This window comes from Malania oleifera, chromosome 8 (assembly GCF_029873635.1).
Source record: "Malania oleifera isolate guangnan ecotype guangnan chromosome 8, ASM2987363v1, whole genome shotgun sequence".
NCBI lineage: Eukaryota > Viridiplantae > Streptophyta > Magnoliopsida > Santalales > Ximeniaceae > Malania > Malania oleifera.
The window spans coordinates 93,624,476-93,643,312 of record NC_080424.1 but is presented as its reverse complement, the minus strand read 5'-3'; the positions used below and the strand labels follow the sequence as shown (position 1 = coordinate 93,643,312).

Genomic DNA, 18,837 nt, shown 5'->3' with positions numbered 1-18,837 from the left:
CCCATCGAATTCATATGTTGGGTGATATATAATTTTTTTTCTAAACTATTAAGTAGATGTCAAACACTATGGTCATGCATAATTGGTTTCGTAAACTATATGGAATAGGAATGAAAAAATAAAAATTTGAATGGTAAGTATGACGAAATCAAGTAATAAATTGATTATATTATGTATAATTTTATTTCATTTTGATGTATCAAACATATTATATAAATATATATATATATATATATTTATTTAAAGATAATATACAAGTACATAATACCATATTGGGAAACAAAGTATACATATGATATTATTATTTTTATTGTATTGATAGTTTATGTTTTCTATCTCTTAGATATTTCATTCATTAAGTCTCTTGCATATCATATTTACAAATTTTATGTTGATTTATTTATTTAACGTATAGTTCTCTCTCTCTTTTTACAGCTATCATATTATTTTATTATTAAGTTGTAAGCTGGGAAGGTTTTCTAATAATTAGGGAAGCAGTTAAAAAGCTATAAATTTAATCCGCAAAGCACGACAGAACAAGTCCATTGTCGTCTAGTCCGGTTAGGATACCTGGCTTTCACCCAGGCGACCCGGGTTCAAATCCCGGCAATGGAATCATGCAAACATGAAATATGCTTTTGAATATCACTTACTTCCATCTTGTTAGTCAGCATCTTTTCGACTTTAGGAAGTTCTGCTACCTGACATGCCCCTCGTCTTCTTTTTCAATTTTGAGGGTCTCTCTCTCTCTCCTTAATTCCTGTCCTGCTTCTGCTTAATGCAGCTCTGATCGAACGCTTCAACTGGGGAAACTAGCGCACCGTTGATGCTGCAAGTAATGTCACTTAAGTTTATATTTTGTTGTTGATGATCATATTGTGCGAAAGGTTCGAATAGATGGATCTTTTTCCCAAATTAGGGCTTCAAAATTGTCCATGAGGGTACGATGAACATGTGCTCGTGTTCGTTTTAAGCCTGTATATGCGATTAAAATGTAGTTGGGTAATTCCGTTTGATTGCTACTTTGTTCTGACTTGGCTAATCACTGTGGTTCGAGAGGCTAATGCAGGCAGTGCATGCGCAGTTAGTCAGGACTCCTACCATAGCTACGCTTTGACTATCCTGGTACTAGGGCTTTTGACAAATGTGATAAAATACGCTGCTTCACTTTTGAATCGCTTTTGTATGAAAGTATCCTGTAGGATTCAGAAATTGGTGATTGTTTGGCCATTGAAAACTGTATCTTGGGAAATGAGTATATGATGTCATGGAATTCTCGAGGTTGCTGATGATCATCTTTAAATAATTGCCATTAAATTTCTTTACACGCCTATCTGAATCTGCTTGAGCATGTTTACAATCTTGACAGGGCGACACATTGGCAATTCCCAACTTTCTTTTTAGATGCTTGCTTGTGCATGCCTTGGAGGTTGGTGCACACTAATCCAAATTAAAAGATTCCTGTTCCCCTTTGAGTATTGTTTATTTTTGTTTTTATTAGATTTCTTGATCAGCTTTAAAATTCTAAATTTATTTGATCTTTTATTTTTTATATTTGTTGTAGTAATTGAAGCTTTTGATGTTTATACCTCCATTTGGGATCATAGTACATAGCTATTTTCATTATTGATATTACTTTTTATTCAGCTTTACCTAGAAGTTCAAGGTTTTAATGTTTATACCTCCCTTGGTATTACAATGCATAATTAATCTTCACTATTTTTTGTATCAGATTTTCACTAGTTGAAATCATTGAAAGTTTCACTATCTTCTTGAGTACTCAAGGGCCTTGAATTTCTTGATAGATGGACAGAAGTAATATGGTAAGTTTGAGCCTCTCTACATGTGAAAGATGATTTCAATTTTTTAATCTTCAAATCCATTTTCAACAACAAATTGGCAATCTGTGTCACTAAGGTTATTTTAAGTACATGGTATATTCCTTTGCACTTTTCTTAGATGTTTTGTTTATGAATGCAAATTTCTACTTGTCTTATCCAGCCAATTTTGGTCCTATGTGTCTCTTAGAGACCAGAATTGTGAATGTAAAAATCATCTAGGCTTGATACCCAATTTGTGTTTTGAATCCTATCGCCCTTTTAATTTTCAGCCCCTGTTTTAATCAATAGAAAGATTTTCGAATTGGTTTTAGATTCAGCAGTAACAGGGGAAAATGTGTGTCTACTCCCAACCGTAATGTTAGCTGCGTTGTACATTCCCTTTGCATGATCCTCAAGCTGCAATTGCATGCCTGTGTGAAAAGTAGTAGATTTATTGTTGCCCGAGTCAATAAAAAGCAGAAATATCTGCCTGGTGCGATTCTCACTTCCGTTTGGTGGCCTTCCAGCTATCTAAACAAAATGTTGTGCTCTCTTTGTCTCTCTCTTATTTATTTGTCCATCCTTTTAGTGCATATAAAAGGTAAACCAAAATGATTCTTGGTTTCATCTTAGGTAGAAGGTCTTAGCCATCATTCATTAAAAGTTATTAAGGGTTATGCTTCTGATACCTGTGCTAGTCTTTCTATTCTAGTACACATTGTGCTTACATTTGATGTGACTAGCACCACAAGGTAGCTTGACTTTAAATTCATTATTCATCTCTTCTTTAAATTCTGAGATTTATGATAGGACTTGCAACATGAGATAATTGGCCAATCGACATGCTAAAGGTTTTTCTATTCTCTCTCTCTCTCTCTCTCATGCAAACACACTGAGACTTTTAGTCACTGAAGGAGATTTTTCTTGTGAGCGGATGCCAAACGTGCATGTGCTGTGCTTATGATATTTAACCAATGTACTGCCTTAGAGGATTGTAATTGTTACAAAAGGCAGTTAGGGAGCTGGCAGGCGAGCATGGTTTTAAATAATGGTCGCAACCATTACATAACGACGTTATGTAACAGTTTTTTTGGGTTCTCGATGCTGTTACACACTGCGAAATTGTTGGGAAGAAAAATCACAAATGTAGTCGCTGTTACGGACTGCGACCATTACGTAAAGGCCGCTACGACCATTATGTAACTACGATAGGGCTTTTTACGCCCAAAAAAATTATTTTATTTTTTACTTTTTCTTCTCACTTCTGTTTTTTCCCCCACTTTCATAAATAATTCTCAATATACTATGTGGATGATAATGTATTTACTATTTTTGTAAATACTCACAAAAGATGCATTAAGTAACAATTTGAAAATACTAACATGTTAGGAAAATATTTTATTTTGATAAACAAACAACAACAACAAAACCAAGCCTTAGTCCCACTAGATGGGGTCGGCTATATGAATCCTTTTCCGCCAATTTATGCGATCATGGACCAGTTCTTTTGATAGATTCATGGATATTAGATCCTTACTCACTATCTCCTCCCAAGTTATTTTAGGTCTACCACTACCCCTTCTACTGCCCTCCACAGTAACTAAGTCACTCTTCCTCTTCTACCTTCCTCTTTTCTAGTTATTGTATATTTGTATTATTTGTATGCCTTATGTGCCTAATAGATTAATCGAGTGTATAATGTATTTTTTTTATTAATTAAGTTAGCAAAAATAAGAATTTATTATGCATAAGATCAATAAGGAGTATAAATACACACGTAATTTTTTTGTTAATGGGGGTTTAAAACAAATGTAAACTTATTGTCCTTACCAAACAACTTAGTTAGTTGAACTAAAGGATCCAAAACACACTAAAACTCTTTATGAAGGGTTAAGAGCTTAAAATATGCAAATACACTAATATGCACAAGGTTGTGTGTGCTTGAAAAAAATTCATGGTTGTTACACCCGCTTCCCGTCATCTAACATTCTTTACTCCGGCTTCCCATTACACCCGTTACTGTTACATTACGTTACCTGCTACCCTGATTTAAAACTATGCTTTTGAGTCTTTGGATCTAATGGTTGGGTGCCTTCCACACATCAGTTTCCAAGAATCACTTGATTTGCTATTACTGTTACTGTTTGGAAAGCGAACTTTTTGAAAGATTTTCTTTTTTAGCTAACATCGAATTACAAGTTAAATTATTTAATTGTTTTTTCTTCCTAAACATTATTATTTTATATTTTCTATTTTTTTTCCAATAGTAAGACAGCATGATTAAACCAATAAAACTTGTTTAGCATAATATATTTTATTTTTTGATTTATATGACAATTTTATCAAGAGCAATATAAAAATGCTTGAACATAAATACCTCATTGGCCATAGGGTAGAGACTCATATTTGAGGATGTTGTTCCTTGTTGATTTTAGGTAGATAAGATAATAATGAAATTTGCAACACATCATCACTTAAATTACGTGGCATAATATTGTTTTGTTATCTCAATTTGCAGAGATGTTCTTTTTGAGTTGAATGTACTTTCATTAGTTACATAATACATTAAAACAACAACAACCATAAACCAAGCCTTAAGTCTTATTAGGTGGGGTTGATTGTGTAAATCTCTTTTTGCCAATTTATTTTATCTTGGGCAATTTTCTCCAACAATTTTTAAGAGCTATTAAATTTTTTCTCACTATTTCATTCCAAATTGTTTTAGGTCTATCCTTAACCCATCTACTTCCACTAACAATAACTAGCTCACTCCTCATTAGTGCACTATTTGGCCTACATATAGATGATTGACCCCTCCCCTCTCTTATATTGGTGCTATGCCTAACTTACCCTGAATATGTTCATCCACTCATCCACCTTAGCATTCTCATTTTAGAAACTTTTTAAGTTTTGGATACATTGTTTGGTAGTTGCCCAACATTCTGTTCCATATACCAAAGCTAGTCTTATAGCCATTCTACAAAATCATTCTTTTAATTTTAAGGGTTTTCCATGATCACGCAACACGTCCAGAACTCTTCTCCATTTTACAACTCTATGCATTACATATTCTTCAATTTCTCTTTCGGTTTGCATAATATATCAAAGGTATCAAGTCTAGTAGCCTACTAATTTCCCATCAAGTTTAATCTTTTCGCCAATATTCCTTCTAACATGACTAAAATTACATTTCATATATTTGATCCAAAGACTTGTAGATTCTAAAGCTTCTCTCCATGATTCTAACTTATATTCTACTTCGCTCCTAGTTTCATCAATCAAGATAACATCATTTACAAACAGCATACACCATGGAACCTCATTTTGTATACTTTTAGTAAGTTCATCTGTCACTAGTGCAAAAAGACAGGTGCTCAAAAGAAATCCTTGTCCACCTATTTTGATTTGAATTCCTGTCCACTTAATAGTCCCAATGCTAGTAATTTTTCTATCATATGTATCCTTAATGACATCAATATACCAACTACACACCCTTTTTTTTTTTTAAAACCCACCATAGGATTTCCCTAGGTATCCTATGACTTTTTCCAAGTCAATAAAACCATATGCAAGTCCCCTTTTTTCTCTGAACTTTTTCATTAATCTTCTTAAAAGATATATAACTCCTGGAGTCATTCTCCTAGGCATAAAACTGAATTGATTTTTTGAGACCCTTGCTTCTAACCTAAGTCTTCGTGAAATTAAATTACCCTTTGCCATTGTTTCATTGTATGAGTTATAAGTTTGATTATCTCCTTTTTTTTGTATATAAGTATTAAAATGATTTTTCTACATTCAGCTGCTATTCTCTTAGTTTTATAATTTTGTTCAATAAATTAGTTAATCGTATAATTTGTTATCACCTAGGCATTTCCAAATTTCAATTGGGATGTCATATGGTCTTATAGCTTTTCCCTGTTCATTTTTTTTTAATGCAAACTTTACTAACCCTAATTTGCTGATAAATATCAAATCTTTAGCCTTGTCCTCATTTATCAATTCTAAGTTTAAGTCTTATACTTGGTTTTCATTAAATAGCTTATTAAAGTAACTTTTCCACTAAGACACTATCATCCTCCTTTTTTATACATTTTACGTAACTTAGTCCTTGCTTTTTTTTTTCCCCCACTAGCAAGTTTAAATATGTCACTTACCCCTTCATTTGAATCTAATCTACCATATATATTATTATATGCTCTCTATTTAGCTTCACTAATGAGCAACGATCTTTTCTTGGCATCTTTTCTTGCCTCTTTATACGTTTCAAAGTTTTCCATATTTCTATACTTTTGCTGTGTTTGCACCCCCTATTTTTTAACCGCTTTTTGGACATCTTGATCCCATCATCTACTTTCTTTACTAGCGAATAATTTCCATCTAGATTCACTTGAAATCTATTTTGCTATCCTTTAAATAGAGCTATCTATCCCGGTGTTTTAAAAGGCGTTCTTGAGTTGGGTTTAAAATGCCCTAAGGCGTAAGTGGAAATGCGAAAATCCAAAAGAGCGTATGCCTTAGGGGAGAAGGCATATGCCTCAGGTGTAAATAATCGCCTTTTACACGTCAAATGTAAAGGCGTACGCATTATGGGTCGCTTGATTTAAAACATAAATTTTTTTAAAAAAAAAATCCAGAACTCTGAATCGAAGACCCTTTCCTCCCTCTCTTTAACAAAGCTTCTTCTCTCGACGAAGATTCTGCTCTCTCGACGAAGCCTCCAACGACGTCTTCTCCTCGACAAAGCCTCCAATCTTCTCCGCTCTCAACGATTCCTACAGCGAATCTTCTCTTCCCTCGACAATTCCTCTCTCGACGAAGCTTCTTCTCCTTCTCTGACGACTTGACAACTGCCTCTAACGATTCGTACTAGCTTCTCGTCCGTCTCTGACGACTCCATGATTGCCTCTGAAGATTCCTCCAAGCTTCTCGTCTCTGTCCGACGAGTGGAGGCTCAAGCTTATTTTTTAACGTGTATTGTTTGTGTTTGTTAGCTAAATTGGCCTATATGATATCTAAAAATTATGTTTTTATTTTTTTTCTCCATTATTCTTAAAATTTTCTCATTTTTTTACTATATATAAATTGATTTTATTTATTAATTATTCAAAAATATTCAGTCCCAAAATGCTTACGCCTCACCTTATTCCTTCTCCTTTTAAAACATTGATCTATCCTACTCCTAAGAGTGTTTGTGTCTACACTATTTTCTGTGTCCAACCCATGGTAGCAAGAGGCGCATTGAGGTGATGAGGCTTCTGCTTCATAGGGGTTGAGGCAAAGTGACCCTTAAGAGGCACAGCAAGGTGCACTGAGGCATATCACTCGCATATTTACTTTATTCTTTGTTTTTGTTTCCCTTCTCTCTTAATCTCAGCCATCTGATTTGTGCGTGATTATAAAAAAAAGGTGAAAAATGCAGTATAGTATGTTATTTTATCTTGCGTGTAATATCTTTTGGTTCTCAGCAAGATAACATTCTCTCAAAAGAATAAATAAAAATACAGCATCTCATGATACAGGCAGAGCTTCAATCAAAGGCCAACCCTAGATTCTGAAGACCAACTCTCATGCTTTAATTAAAGGTCAACTCACAGTATTTTCTTTATCTTCATCTTGATCAACTAGGTCTTCTCTCCTCTTTTTTTCTTCCTTCTTTCTTTCTTCTTCTTGTTTGACCAAAATCACTAAATCAGGGTTTCTGCTGCTCTGTGCTATCAGTTAGGGCTGCTGTGATCCCTTTTTTCTTTATTATTATTTCCCCCTGTTTTTATGGAATTTCTGCTACTTTTTCATGACACGGCTGCTCAGCTGCCCTCAGACCTCTTCTTTGTCATTTTATTCTTCTGGCCTGCTGTGTTGCTCTCAGTCAGTGCTATGACACACCCCCCTCCCCCCCCCTTAAAAAAAAATGTTCCTTTCCCCCACTTTTTTTCCTTTTTGTTTCCTGTATTATTTGGAAATCGAGCTGTAAGCATTTTTTTTCCTTGGCATTTATCTGGAATTTCTGACATCTCAGTCAGAGCTGCACTGCTGCTGCTTTTGTTTTGTTTATGTTTTTTTTTTTATAGTTTGTTTAGGGATTGTTTGGTATCACTGCCAAAAATTACAGAAACGAAAACTAGAAATGAAAACCAAAAACTAGAAAGAGAAATTAAAAATCAGAAACTAACAATCTGTTTAGTTAATATTTATATAACTTAAACAAATTTAAAACTTAATTAAAAAATGCTCCTTTTTGTCTTTAAATCAAATAATATTTTAAAAATATGATTAAAATAATAAAATTTCAGAATAATACACATTAAAAATACTATAATAAAAATAAAAAATTATTATAATTATTTTACTTAATTATTATACTTTAAAAAGTTACTTTACAATAAAAATATTATATAATTGGCTTTATTATTATTTTTAAAAAATTTAGGACTTTATGTATATTTTTATTTTAATTATGTTTAAATTTATATGATCATTTTGTTTTAATTTTAATTTTTAAGTGTATAAAATGAATGATTTAATTGAAAAGAAATATTTATGGATATTAAATTTTTGGCAATGGGTTGCCAAAATAACTGAAAACCATAAAATCAAGTTTTTAGTTTTTTCGTAAACAAATGAAAACTAACAATAAAAAAAAAAAGGTAGCCCAGTGCACAAAGCTCCCGCATATGCAGGGTCTGGGAAAAGGGCGGACCACAATGGGTTTATAGTACGCAGCCTTACCTTGCATTTTTGCAAGAGGTTATTTCCACGCCTCGAACTCATGACCTCCTAGTAACACGGAGACAACCTTACCATTGCGCCTAAGATGAAAACTAACGATAAAAACATAAAATGACAGCATAAACAAACATGTTTTTGTAGTTTGTTTCTTCATTGCATATAAACAAAAATAGGAAAGAGAAAACAACAACAATACTTGTTATCCTTAGTTTTTGTTTTTTGTTTTTTGTTTATTTATTTATCTAGTTTTGTTTGTTTTGGTTTCCTGTTGTTTATTTCTACTTCTATTTTCTGGAACTTTTGGCATGACTACTGCATATTATTGAGAATTTGTGTTAAATTAATCATTTATGCTCTTGTATTGAGTATTTTTTATATTTTAAATTCAAATAATAGTGTTAATGCATTTTCAATCAAGAATTTATTACATAGGCAATTTTGCAGACAATTTTAATAAATGTGTGCCTCATCTTTGTAAGGTATGCACCTTGGACTTGTGCCTTGCGTGTAGGGTCTAGTGCCCTTTCCGCCTCGGTGCGCCTAGCGTGTTTGACTACTTGTGCAATCATCCTCTTTGATAATTTTATCTTTAAATTTGATTATAATTCTCGCTTTAGATTCCACCACTGAGAATTGATTATTGTTACCCTTTTCTCTTCCATTTTTAATATCTATATTGAACACCACTCTTGCATGGTTGAACTTTTGTCTAGGATAATTTTAGAATCTTTACATGATAAATGATTTATCCTTCTAGTTAAGAAGAAATCTATTTTAACTTTTATTTTGTCCATTCTTTAACGTGATTAAGTGCTCTCTTTTCTTAAAGCATGCATTCATTGTAATAAGATCATATGACATGTTGAAGTCTAAAATCATATCATCGGACTCTTTTTTTTTTGTCTTCTATCCACATTGTCCATGCATCCTGTTGTAAACTTTTTTGTGCTTTTTATTGTGTCCATTCTAATAAAATCCTATGAACATTTTCTCGATACCTAGTATCCCCCTTGTATAATATCATCCATATTTTTCTAAAATTATCTTTTAAGGTTTCTGCTAAACCTATTTGAGGAGCATAAATACTGATGATATTTATTATCTTTTTGACCTAAGACCATCTTAATTTTTACGATTCTATCCTATCAAAAACCTATTTGGCTGAAATGTTCTCTGTATTTTCATTGATATTTCTCATGTATTTATACAAGTAAAATGGAATCAAAGTTTGTTACATAATTGGAGAGAATAACAGAAAAAAAGGTTCCTACAGTTACAGTGCTGCATTATGGTGCTTTACAAGTATTATTTGCATCTATGCTAATACGCCCCCTCGAGTCCAATAGTGTGTCAAGAACATTGAGACTCAACCGAAAATGAAAGAATTTTTCAAAGACCAAAGTCTTGGTGAAAATATCCGCAATTTGGTCCCTTGAGCTGAGAAATGAAACTGTCAATGATTTTGGTTCCACTTAGTCATGGACAAAATGAAAGTTGATGTCCATGTGTTTTGTCTAAGAGTGGTAAACTGGGTTGGCTGCAAGGTAGGTTGCTCCAATGTTGTCACACCGTAAGGTTGGAGCATGTGAGAGAGAAATCTGTAGCTCACGCAGTACTATTTGTAACCAGATTGTCTCAGCTGCAGCAGTGGAAATGGAGTTGTACTCGACTTCTGTGCTCGATCTAGCAACTGTTTTCTGCTTTTTGGAACTCCATGAAATCAAATGGTTGCCAAGAAAAATGCAATATCCACCAGTTGATTTTCTGTCATCAGGGCATCCAGCCCAATCGACATCAGAATAGGTTTGAAGGGTCAAGGAGGTTTTGAAAGGAAACAAGATACCATGATTAATAGTTTCCCTCAGGTACCTCAAAATTCTTTTTACAGCACTCCAATGGCATACTTTGGGATCATGCATGAATTGACATAATTTATTCACTAAAAAAGTAATGTCTGGCCGAGTGTGGGACAAGTATTGAAGTGCTCCAACAGTGCTTCTAAAAAGAGTTGGATCATCAAAAGAAGGAGAATCAAAGGATGACAGTTTTAAAGAGGCTGCCATGGGCAAGGACATGGTTTTGGCATTCAACATTTTGCTATGATGTAGCAAGTACTTAATGTATTTCCGTTGAGCGAGCAAAACACCATCTTTTAGATAATTTATCTCCAAACCTAGAAAATAAGACAACTGGCCTAGGTCCTAAACAAGAAACGCTTGACTTAAGGCAGCAATTAAGGAATCAATAGCAGTGTCATGTGATGAAGTGATAACAATATCGTCTACGTAAATTTGCAAATAGATTTTGATATCACCATGAGCAAGAATGAATAATGATGGATCAACTTTGGAAGCAATGAAACCATACCCAAGGAGCCATGAGCTCAACTGAGCAAACCACGCTCGTGGGGCCTGTTTGAGCCCTAACAATGCCTTCTCCAATTTGCACACATATTGAGGATGCAGGGGGGATCAATAAAGCCTTGAGGTTGGTGCATATAAATAGTATCGTTCAAATTGCTGTGAAGAAAAGCGTTTTGAACGTCGATTTGGCGCATGGACCATCTTTGAGCTACAGCAAGCGATAAGATCAATCGGATGGTGGGAGCTTTAATAACGGGACTGAAGGTGTCATGATAATTGACCATTTCTCTTTGATGGTATCCCTTAGTGACCAGGTGTGCTTTTTGCCGTTGAATCGAGCCATCTGAGTTATATTTTTTCTGATAAATCCACCTGCAACAAAGGATATTACAAGAGGGGTTAGAAGGAACCAAGGTCCAAGTGCGGTTTTGAATGAGAGCATTGTACTCGTCATTCATGGTAGAGCACCATTCTGGAAGCTTGGAAGCCGCAGAGTAGCTTAGAGGGGTTTCAGTAAAGGTGGTTTTAGTGGTGAGACAGTGTCGAGCAGGATAAGGAACTGTACCATCGGTGAGAATACGGGGACGAGACGAGTGGGTATGGGCTCTGGTGATGATAGGAGACCTTGGAGGAATGAGATTGGGGTGTGAAGTGCGATTTGGAGGAATGAGATTAGTGTTAGTTGTTGGATTTGGGGATTGATTCAAGGGAGAAGACGTAGGAGTGGGTAAGATGGGTGATGGGTTGGAGGGGGAAGGGGCCTGATTGAATGAGGTTGAGAGGTTTGGGCCTGGGCCCAAAATAGAGGGAGTAATGAGAGGAAGGAGAGCGTCGGATGATTGAGTAGGAGGTAAAGTGGGTTGGGCCGAGAGTTGTGCATGCGGAAAAGAGGCCTCATTGAATAAGACATCCTTGGAGACATAAAGTCTATTTGAGGAGAGGTCCAAACATTTATAGCCTTTATGTGATGGGCTGTAGCCCAGCAATAGACAAGATTTGGATCTAAAATGCATTTTGTGATTATTATAAGCCCGAAGATTAGGCCAACATTCTCACCCAAACACTTTGAGAAATTTGTAGTCCGGAATTAGGGAGATTTATTGTTTAAAGTAGAGAGGGAAGACGATTTATGAGGTAAACGACGGTTTCAAAAGCATTGGCCCAATATTTGTATGGTAATTTTGCATATGCCATTAAGGCAAGTCTGGTTTCAACAATATGTCTATGCTTGTGTTCCACAAGTCCATTTTGTTCATGGGTATGTGGGCATGTTAATTGATGTGTGATGCCAAGTTTTTGGCAAAAGGGAGTGAGTGACCTGAATTCGCCACCACCATCCGTTTGAATAGAAATTAATTTGGAATTGAATAGACATTCAACATAGGGTAAGAAATTAGTGAAAACATGAAAAACATCAGATTTAAGTTTGATAGGGAAAAACCAATAGAACCGAGTATATTGATCAACAAGAGATAAGTAAAATTGAAAACCATTTCTAGAAAAATACGGTGTTGGGCCCCAAACATCAGCACATGTGAGTTCAAGTGGCTTGGAGGTTTGGGCCCAATTTGAGAAAAAGGGTTGTTGGTGACTTTTGGCCAAGGGGCAATCTGAGCAGACATAAGAATGGTCTGTGTGACCAGAGATCAAACTGTGTTGATGCAAAATATGAGACACAAGCTAAAGAGAGGAGTGACCTAAATGACGATGCCATTGAGCAGTGGAGGCCTTTTCGCCGACGCGCGTGGAAGGGGAAGAAGAGAGCGCCGGCGCAGGTGGAAAAACGTAGAGATCGTTAATGCTGGGACTGTTGAGGAGTTTCCTTGTCATAGTGTCCTTCACAGAGAAAAAAGAGGAGTGAAATTCAAAGAAACAATTATTATCAGAGCAGAATTTACAAACGGAGACATGATTTTAGTGATTGGAGGAACATGGAGCAATTTATTTAGAGTAAATGAAGAAGAAGAAGAGAGAAATGTTAGAGTCACCGATATTTTGGATGGATAGTGCAGTCCCATAGCCTGCTCGAACATGATCACCGTCGGTATAGGTTTGGGAGGAGAGATTGAGGTTATCAAGGTTGTTTGTGATGTGGTAGGTTGCGGCTGAGTCAGGGTACTAGGTGGTGTCTGGGTAGGTAGGGGATGGTTGATAGGTGTTTGTGAAATTGGCTGAAAAGGATGGAGGAGCCTCATATTGGTAGGAATGGTTTAAACGGTGCTGACATTGTTGTGCTACATGGCCAGGCTTACCACACACTTGACAGGTTGGGCGAGTGTTTGGGGGTGGAGGGTAGGTATACGAGGGTGGATTGGGGTAGCTGCCACTGCGACCTCCTATGTTATAGGAGTTTGAGTGTCCTCTGGTATTGCCATTTCTGCCAGATTTGCCTCCTCTTGAGTAGCCTCAACCACGTTGGTCATGACCTCTGGTTGTTGTGACATTCACCGAAGGTTCATCGGGGGACATGGTCGTGGTAATGGAGGTCACGAAGGATTCATATGGGGGACCAAGCCTGGTGAGCAAGTATGTGACAAAGTCCTGGTCAGGAAGAGGACTTCCAGTTGAGGCTAAGATATCGGCTAGTGCTCGTACCTTGGAAAAGAAATCTGTGATGGAGAGCTCACCTCGAGCATGGTTAGCTAATTGAAAACGAACTTGGAATTGTTGGGCTTGGGATTTAGAGGTAAAAAGGGAGTCAAGAGAGCTCCAAAGTTCATGTGAAGTTGTAGATGAGAGAACATGGTGCAGGACTGATTCTGATATGGAAGAAAACAGAATGCTCAGCAACAGCTGGTCTGTCTTCATCCAGGCAGAGTACTAGGGTTAACAGTGGGTTGGTTAGGGATAAATTGAGGAGGAGAAGGGAGGGTGCCATTGACATATTGGTATAAGTCTTGGCCACGGAGATAGGCACTGACCTGACCTTTCCAGAGGGGAAAGTTTTCGGTAATGGGCTTGCTGGTTACGACATGCAAGAAGGAAGGTGCAGGGGATGAGACATTTGCAGCAGAGGTGTCAGCCGTTTTTGAGACTGAGGTCTGGAATGCTCTGATACCATATCAAAAACCTATTTGGCTGAAATGTTCTCTGTATTTTCATTGATATTTCTCATGTTTTTATACAAGTAAAATGGAATCACAGTTTGTTACATAATTGGAGAGAATAACAGAAAAAAGGTTCCTACGGTTACAGTGCTGCATTATGGTGCTTTACAAGATTATTTACATCTATGCTAATATATCCCCTACTTTTTAACATCTAACACTTAGTTTTTATGTCTTTGTGTACAATGATTCCTACCCCATTCTCATGGGCAAATCTATATTCAAGTGAGTGTGGGCCATAGCCCTTGCTCAATTTACAAAAAAATCCTATATAATATACATGTAATAGGCTTTGACCAACAAACTTTTTTGAGATTGCATTTGCTCAACATGGGGCCTAAGTCCTAATGAACAAGATTTTAGGGGCTAGTTCAACTTGCGTTGTTTTGTTACGAGCCTTAATTTGAGGTGAATCCTAAATTTTTATTTTTGACACAAGATTCCTAGATTTCTTCTAGTATGTCCTGAAAATTTTGCAAAATTTTTTAGAGTATTGTGAGCCCTAATTTGAAGTGAACCTAAAATGTTATTCTTGTCATATTAAACACACCATTTCTTCTAAATTGATCAATGTTTTAAAAGGTGAAGGCATAAGGTGAGGCGTTTTAACACTCAAGAGGTGAGGCATAAGCCTTAAGGCGTTGATGCGTAAGCCTTTTGAGATTTAAAAATAAAAATAAAAATATGTTAATAAATTATATATATATTTAATATAAAGTAAAAATTAATAAAATCACAAATATAATATAAAAATAAAATCACAAAATGTGTAAGCTTCGATTGAAAAGGTGCAAAAGGCATTTTTTTTTTGTAAAAATGCGTAAGCCTCAGCATGTAATGCGTTAGCCTTTTTGGAATTTGGTATTTTAGATTGAGCTTCAAGGTGTTTTTTGCATGTCTTGCCTTGAGGGGAGCCTCATTGAGCTTTTTAAAACACTGAAATTGATTATGTGTTAGTTTATGCTTATGAATGAATAATTGTAAAAACTTAAATCTTATAAAAAAAAAAAAATTAATGCATGATTGCATGAGCCTTGGCCCCCACTAATTGTAGGTCTTGGATCCACAATTGCCCATTCTTATGCTTTTCTTTTCCAGTGTACGAGCCTTAATTTGAGGTGAAGCCTAAATTTTTATTTTTTCCATAATTTCATATTTTTATGGTTAAGATCCTTATTTGACACAAGATTTCTAGATTTCTAGATTTCTTTCAACATGTTGTGAAAATTTTGCAAAATTTTGTATTGTGAGCCCTAATTTGAGGTGAACCTAAAACATTATTCTTGTCATATTAAACACACCATTTCTTCTAAATTTATAATGTGTTAGTTTATGATTATAACTGAATAATTGTAAAAATTAAATTTTCTAAAAAAAATTAATGCATTATGCATGAGCCTTGGCCCTCACTATATAATTTTGGATCCACAATTGCCCATTCTTATGTTTTTCTTTTCCAATGTACCAAAGTTCAAATCCTGATTTTTTAATTTCTCTAACTTTCTCCCTTACCCACTTGGTTCCTTGAAGGCAAGATTATATTAATTTACTTCTTCAGTTACATAATGGTTGTTTTTGTATTTCAATCTGTGGACATAAAAAATTAACATTGTTATGTAATATGGGTTGTCAGTCATAAATTTCGTTCTTGTGATACACCTACAATAAACAATTAAGGAGCAACATCCCCAAATATTATTCTCACCCCTATGATCGATGAAGTATTTAATGCTCAAGCATTTTCATTTTGTTTTACATAAAAATGTAATCCATTGAAACATAGGGTGAGTGCATGTTTGATAAACTTGCGTGCATAACCTTATACCTTGTGAATTCTTCTTCTTTTTCTTCTTCTTCTTCTTCTTTATTATTGTAATTCTTTGTAATCCTTGAACTTTTCAGAAGCAAAGAGAACCGCCCAAGTACCCTGGCAAAATGGATCAGGAGCAAGACAGAATCAGCAACTTACCTGGGCATGTTATAGACAAAATTTTGTCGCAGTTGCCAATTAGGGAAGCTGTCAGGATGAGTGTCTTGTCTAGCAAGTGGAGGTACAAATGGGTTACGCTTCCAGACGTTGTTTTTGATAATCAGTGTCTCTCGGTATCTTCCCAAGATCAAGCACTCTTAAAGAATAATCTTGTGAACATTGTTGATCATGTTCTTTTATTGCACACGGGCCCAATAAGCAAGTTCAAGCTCTCTCATAGAGATCTTTTAGCAATTACTGACATAGACAGATGGATTCTTTATCTATCAAGGAACTCCATTAAAGAATTCATACTTGAAATTTGGAAGGGTCCCCGCTATAAGATGCCTTCTTGTTTATACTCTTGCCAAAACTTGATTCATTTAGAGGTATTTAATTGTTGGCTACGACCTCCTTCGGTATTTGGAGGATTCAGAAGTTTGAAAAGCCTTGATCTTCAGCATGTTACCTTGGACCAAGATGTTTTCCAAAATCTTATTTCTGGCTGTCCTCTGCTTGAGAGATTAACATTGATGAACTTTGATGGTTTCACACATCTTAACATTCATGCTCCAAATCTCCAATTCTTTGATATTGGAGGTGTTTTTGAAGACGTCAGTTTCAAGAATACACACCTTCTGACTATAATTTCCATTGGTTTGTATGAGGAGGTTATTTACTTGGATGATGAGAATGAACAGAGCCCCAGGTGCAGCAACTCGAACAATTTGGTCAGGTTTTTTAGTCACATTCCTGGTATTCAAAGGCTTGAGGTGCAGAGTCATTTTTTGAAGGTTAACAGTTTTACTATTAGCACTAATGGGATTTTAATACACCCCATGGAAAAGATTGAATGTATCTATTGAGTTATACAAGTGAGTTGAAATGAATTTATTTTTTAAAATAGCATTAAAATGAGCCCACTGTCCCTCTTAAAAAAGGGGGGGAAAAGGCTTGTTTAAATGAAAGCATTTGAAAATTTCATTCAGACTGCCCTTCTTTTTTTTCTTTTTGGGTTGGGCAGAGGGGTCTTCATTGATGTTGGTGATTTCTTGATATTATCCAATGAATTTCTGTGACAGTATTATTCAGTGTAAGACCCAACAATTCAAATTTTAAGGGAAGTTGAATCGTGTCATTCAATTAATATGTTTATTTACGAGGTTTTGTTTCTCTTTTTTCTCCCTCAGTATTTAGCTGCAGGCGATGTGCCAAGAAGGCTTCCTAGTCCATGCCTTTATCTAAATTATCTTTCTTTACGCGTAGACTTCAACAATTGGAGAGAGAATATGACAGCCCTTTGCCTCTTCAGAAGTTCTCCAAATCTACAGGAGCTAGAGATGTTGGTAAGTTCCTGAACTCCAGCGATTGTCTTAATTTTTTGAACATTGTGAATCGTAGACTCAAATGTTCTGTTGATCAGTACCATACATTAACTTTTTTTTGCCAAATTGGGATTTGTACTTCTAAAATGCATCAATATGGGTTCTGTGTTGGAGAATTTTGGAGATGTTTATTTTTGAAACTGTGTGTAGGCTCGCGCAGAATCTGCAGATGAAGGAGTTCTCAGTGAAATATCTGCCAACTTTTGGGCAGAGGATGACCACTGGGATTGCTCATTTGACCAACTGCGGCTTGTGAAAATAGTTGGGATTTCTGTTTGTAGACCTCTAATGGATTTCATAAATTTTCTTCTTGCAAAATCACCTGTGCTCGAGAAACTGACTGTTAGGCCTGCGTCTAATGATGGAAGATGGGAGTTGGTGAAAGAGTTGCTGCGATTCCGGCGAGCGTCTGTACGGGCAGAGATAATTTACTTGGACCCATAGTTAGTTGCTCTTGCAGTTGCCATCTGCATTTGTCAGATCAATAAGGGCCCTATTGCTCTTTACGCGTGATAATCCACTTGAATTGCTATAGGTGAAAAGTCGCTGCAGTCTACATTACATCACCTCCAATATGTTCTGGAGAAGAGCCCAAGACGCTGCAATCTGCATCAAAAGCCTAAACAAAGAGAGGTGGTGCTTCTTCATATCTGGTTTCCGTGTAAGTTATGGGGTATGCCTTGCATTCTGCTGTTTTAGAAATTAGTTCCGTCGACATTGAAACAGCTCGCGTGTCCACACGAGGAACAGAGGAATAGAGTATCTTTATTACCAAAGCTGATACATTGCAAGGTTTATACCCTGTAGTTTTCTTCTCTGTTAGTTTGGTCACCAACTTCTCCAGTTTCTCCAGCTCCCTATCAACATCAAGAAAAATGAAGAGCAATCTCTGGCTTGTGGAATTTGAAAAACAATAGTGTTTGGAAACATGGAGGTTGGGATTTGAATTTGAATTTATGTGGAATTTGATAGAGCTCAAGGTAAAGTTGCGTTGGTTTTGTCCAAATTTGAATGAATTTTAATTCAAGCTTTGGGACTCTATGTAGGTCTATATACGAGTCGAGTCAAGTGGACTAAAAAATGTTGGGCTCAAAACTTTACTGGAACTCAATTGATTTTGAAAGTGTTAAAACTCAAATTGGATTCGGCTGCAAGTTCATAAAGTTGAAGCTCGACATGATTTTAAATTAATATGCATATAATATTAAATATATTTATAAAATATATATTATGTAAAATAAAATTAGAAGGTTGATTAAGCTCGAAGCTCAAATATTATTACTAAACTCTTAACTAATTTGAGCTAGACTTGAATTTAAATAGAATTTAGTTGAGTGAAGTTAGTGGATGAGTGAGTTTAAGGAGCTTGGAAGTAAGTTGGCTTATTTACACCCTTGACTCTATTAGCTCCAAACAACACTATATTGCTATTCCAAAGGGTAGCTATTCCATGAAGCCTATGCTGTG

General features: G+C 35.7%; 1 protein-coding gene and 1 non-coding gene across 5 annotated transcripts; both read left to right on the top strand.

Annotated features, from left to right (window-relative positions):
• The first annotated feature begins 541 nt into the window (after nucleotides 1–541).
• On the top strand, nucleotides 542–615 carry TRNAE-UUC (transfer RNA glutamic acid (anticodon UUC)). The gene has a single exon. It is a non-coding gene; the product is annotated as a tRNA-Glu (tRNA).
• Nucleotides 583–18,409, top strand: LOC131162335 (F-box/FBD/LRR-repeat protein At1g13570-like). 4 transcript variants are annotated; one of them, XM_058118696.1, is made up of 7 exons: nucleotides 694–941; nucleotides 1,070–1,125; nucleotides 1,370–1,429; nucleotides 1,733–1,823; nucleotides 15,919–16,779; nucleotides 17,176–17,331; nucleotides 17,521–18,409. In XM_058118696.1, exons 4-7 carry the CDS (start codon nucleotides 1,806–1,808, stop codon nucleotides 17,812–17,814), a joined length of 1,329 nt encoding a protein of 442 aa, XP_057974679.1. In that variant the 5' UTR covers nucleotides 694–941; nucleotides 1,070–1,125; nucleotides 1,370–1,429; nucleotides 1,733–1,805; the 3' UTR covers nucleotides 17,815–18,409. The 4 variants fall into 4 exon arrangements, with proteins under 4 accessions (XP_057974676.1, XP_057974677.1, XP_057974678.1 ...); XM_058118695.1 differs by lacking the exon at nucleotides 1,070–1,125 and having other exon boundaries at nucleotides 663–835; XM_058118693.1 differs by having other exon boundaries at nucleotides 583–1,429.
• The last annotated feature ends 428 nt before the right edge of the window (nucleotides 18,410–18,837 follow it).

Bases quoted from the DNA above. Each gene is read 5' to 3' on its own strand.
- LOC131162335 (XM_058118693.1), top strand. The intron at 16,780-17,175 runs GTTAACAGTTTT...TTTCTCCCTCAG, and splicing joins TGCAGAGTCATTTTTTGAAG to TATTTAGCTGCAGGCGATGT. The intron at 17,332-17,520 runs GTAAGTTCCTGA...AACTGTGTGTAG, and splicing joins TACAGGAGCTAGAGATGTTG to GCTCGCGCAGAATCTGCAGA.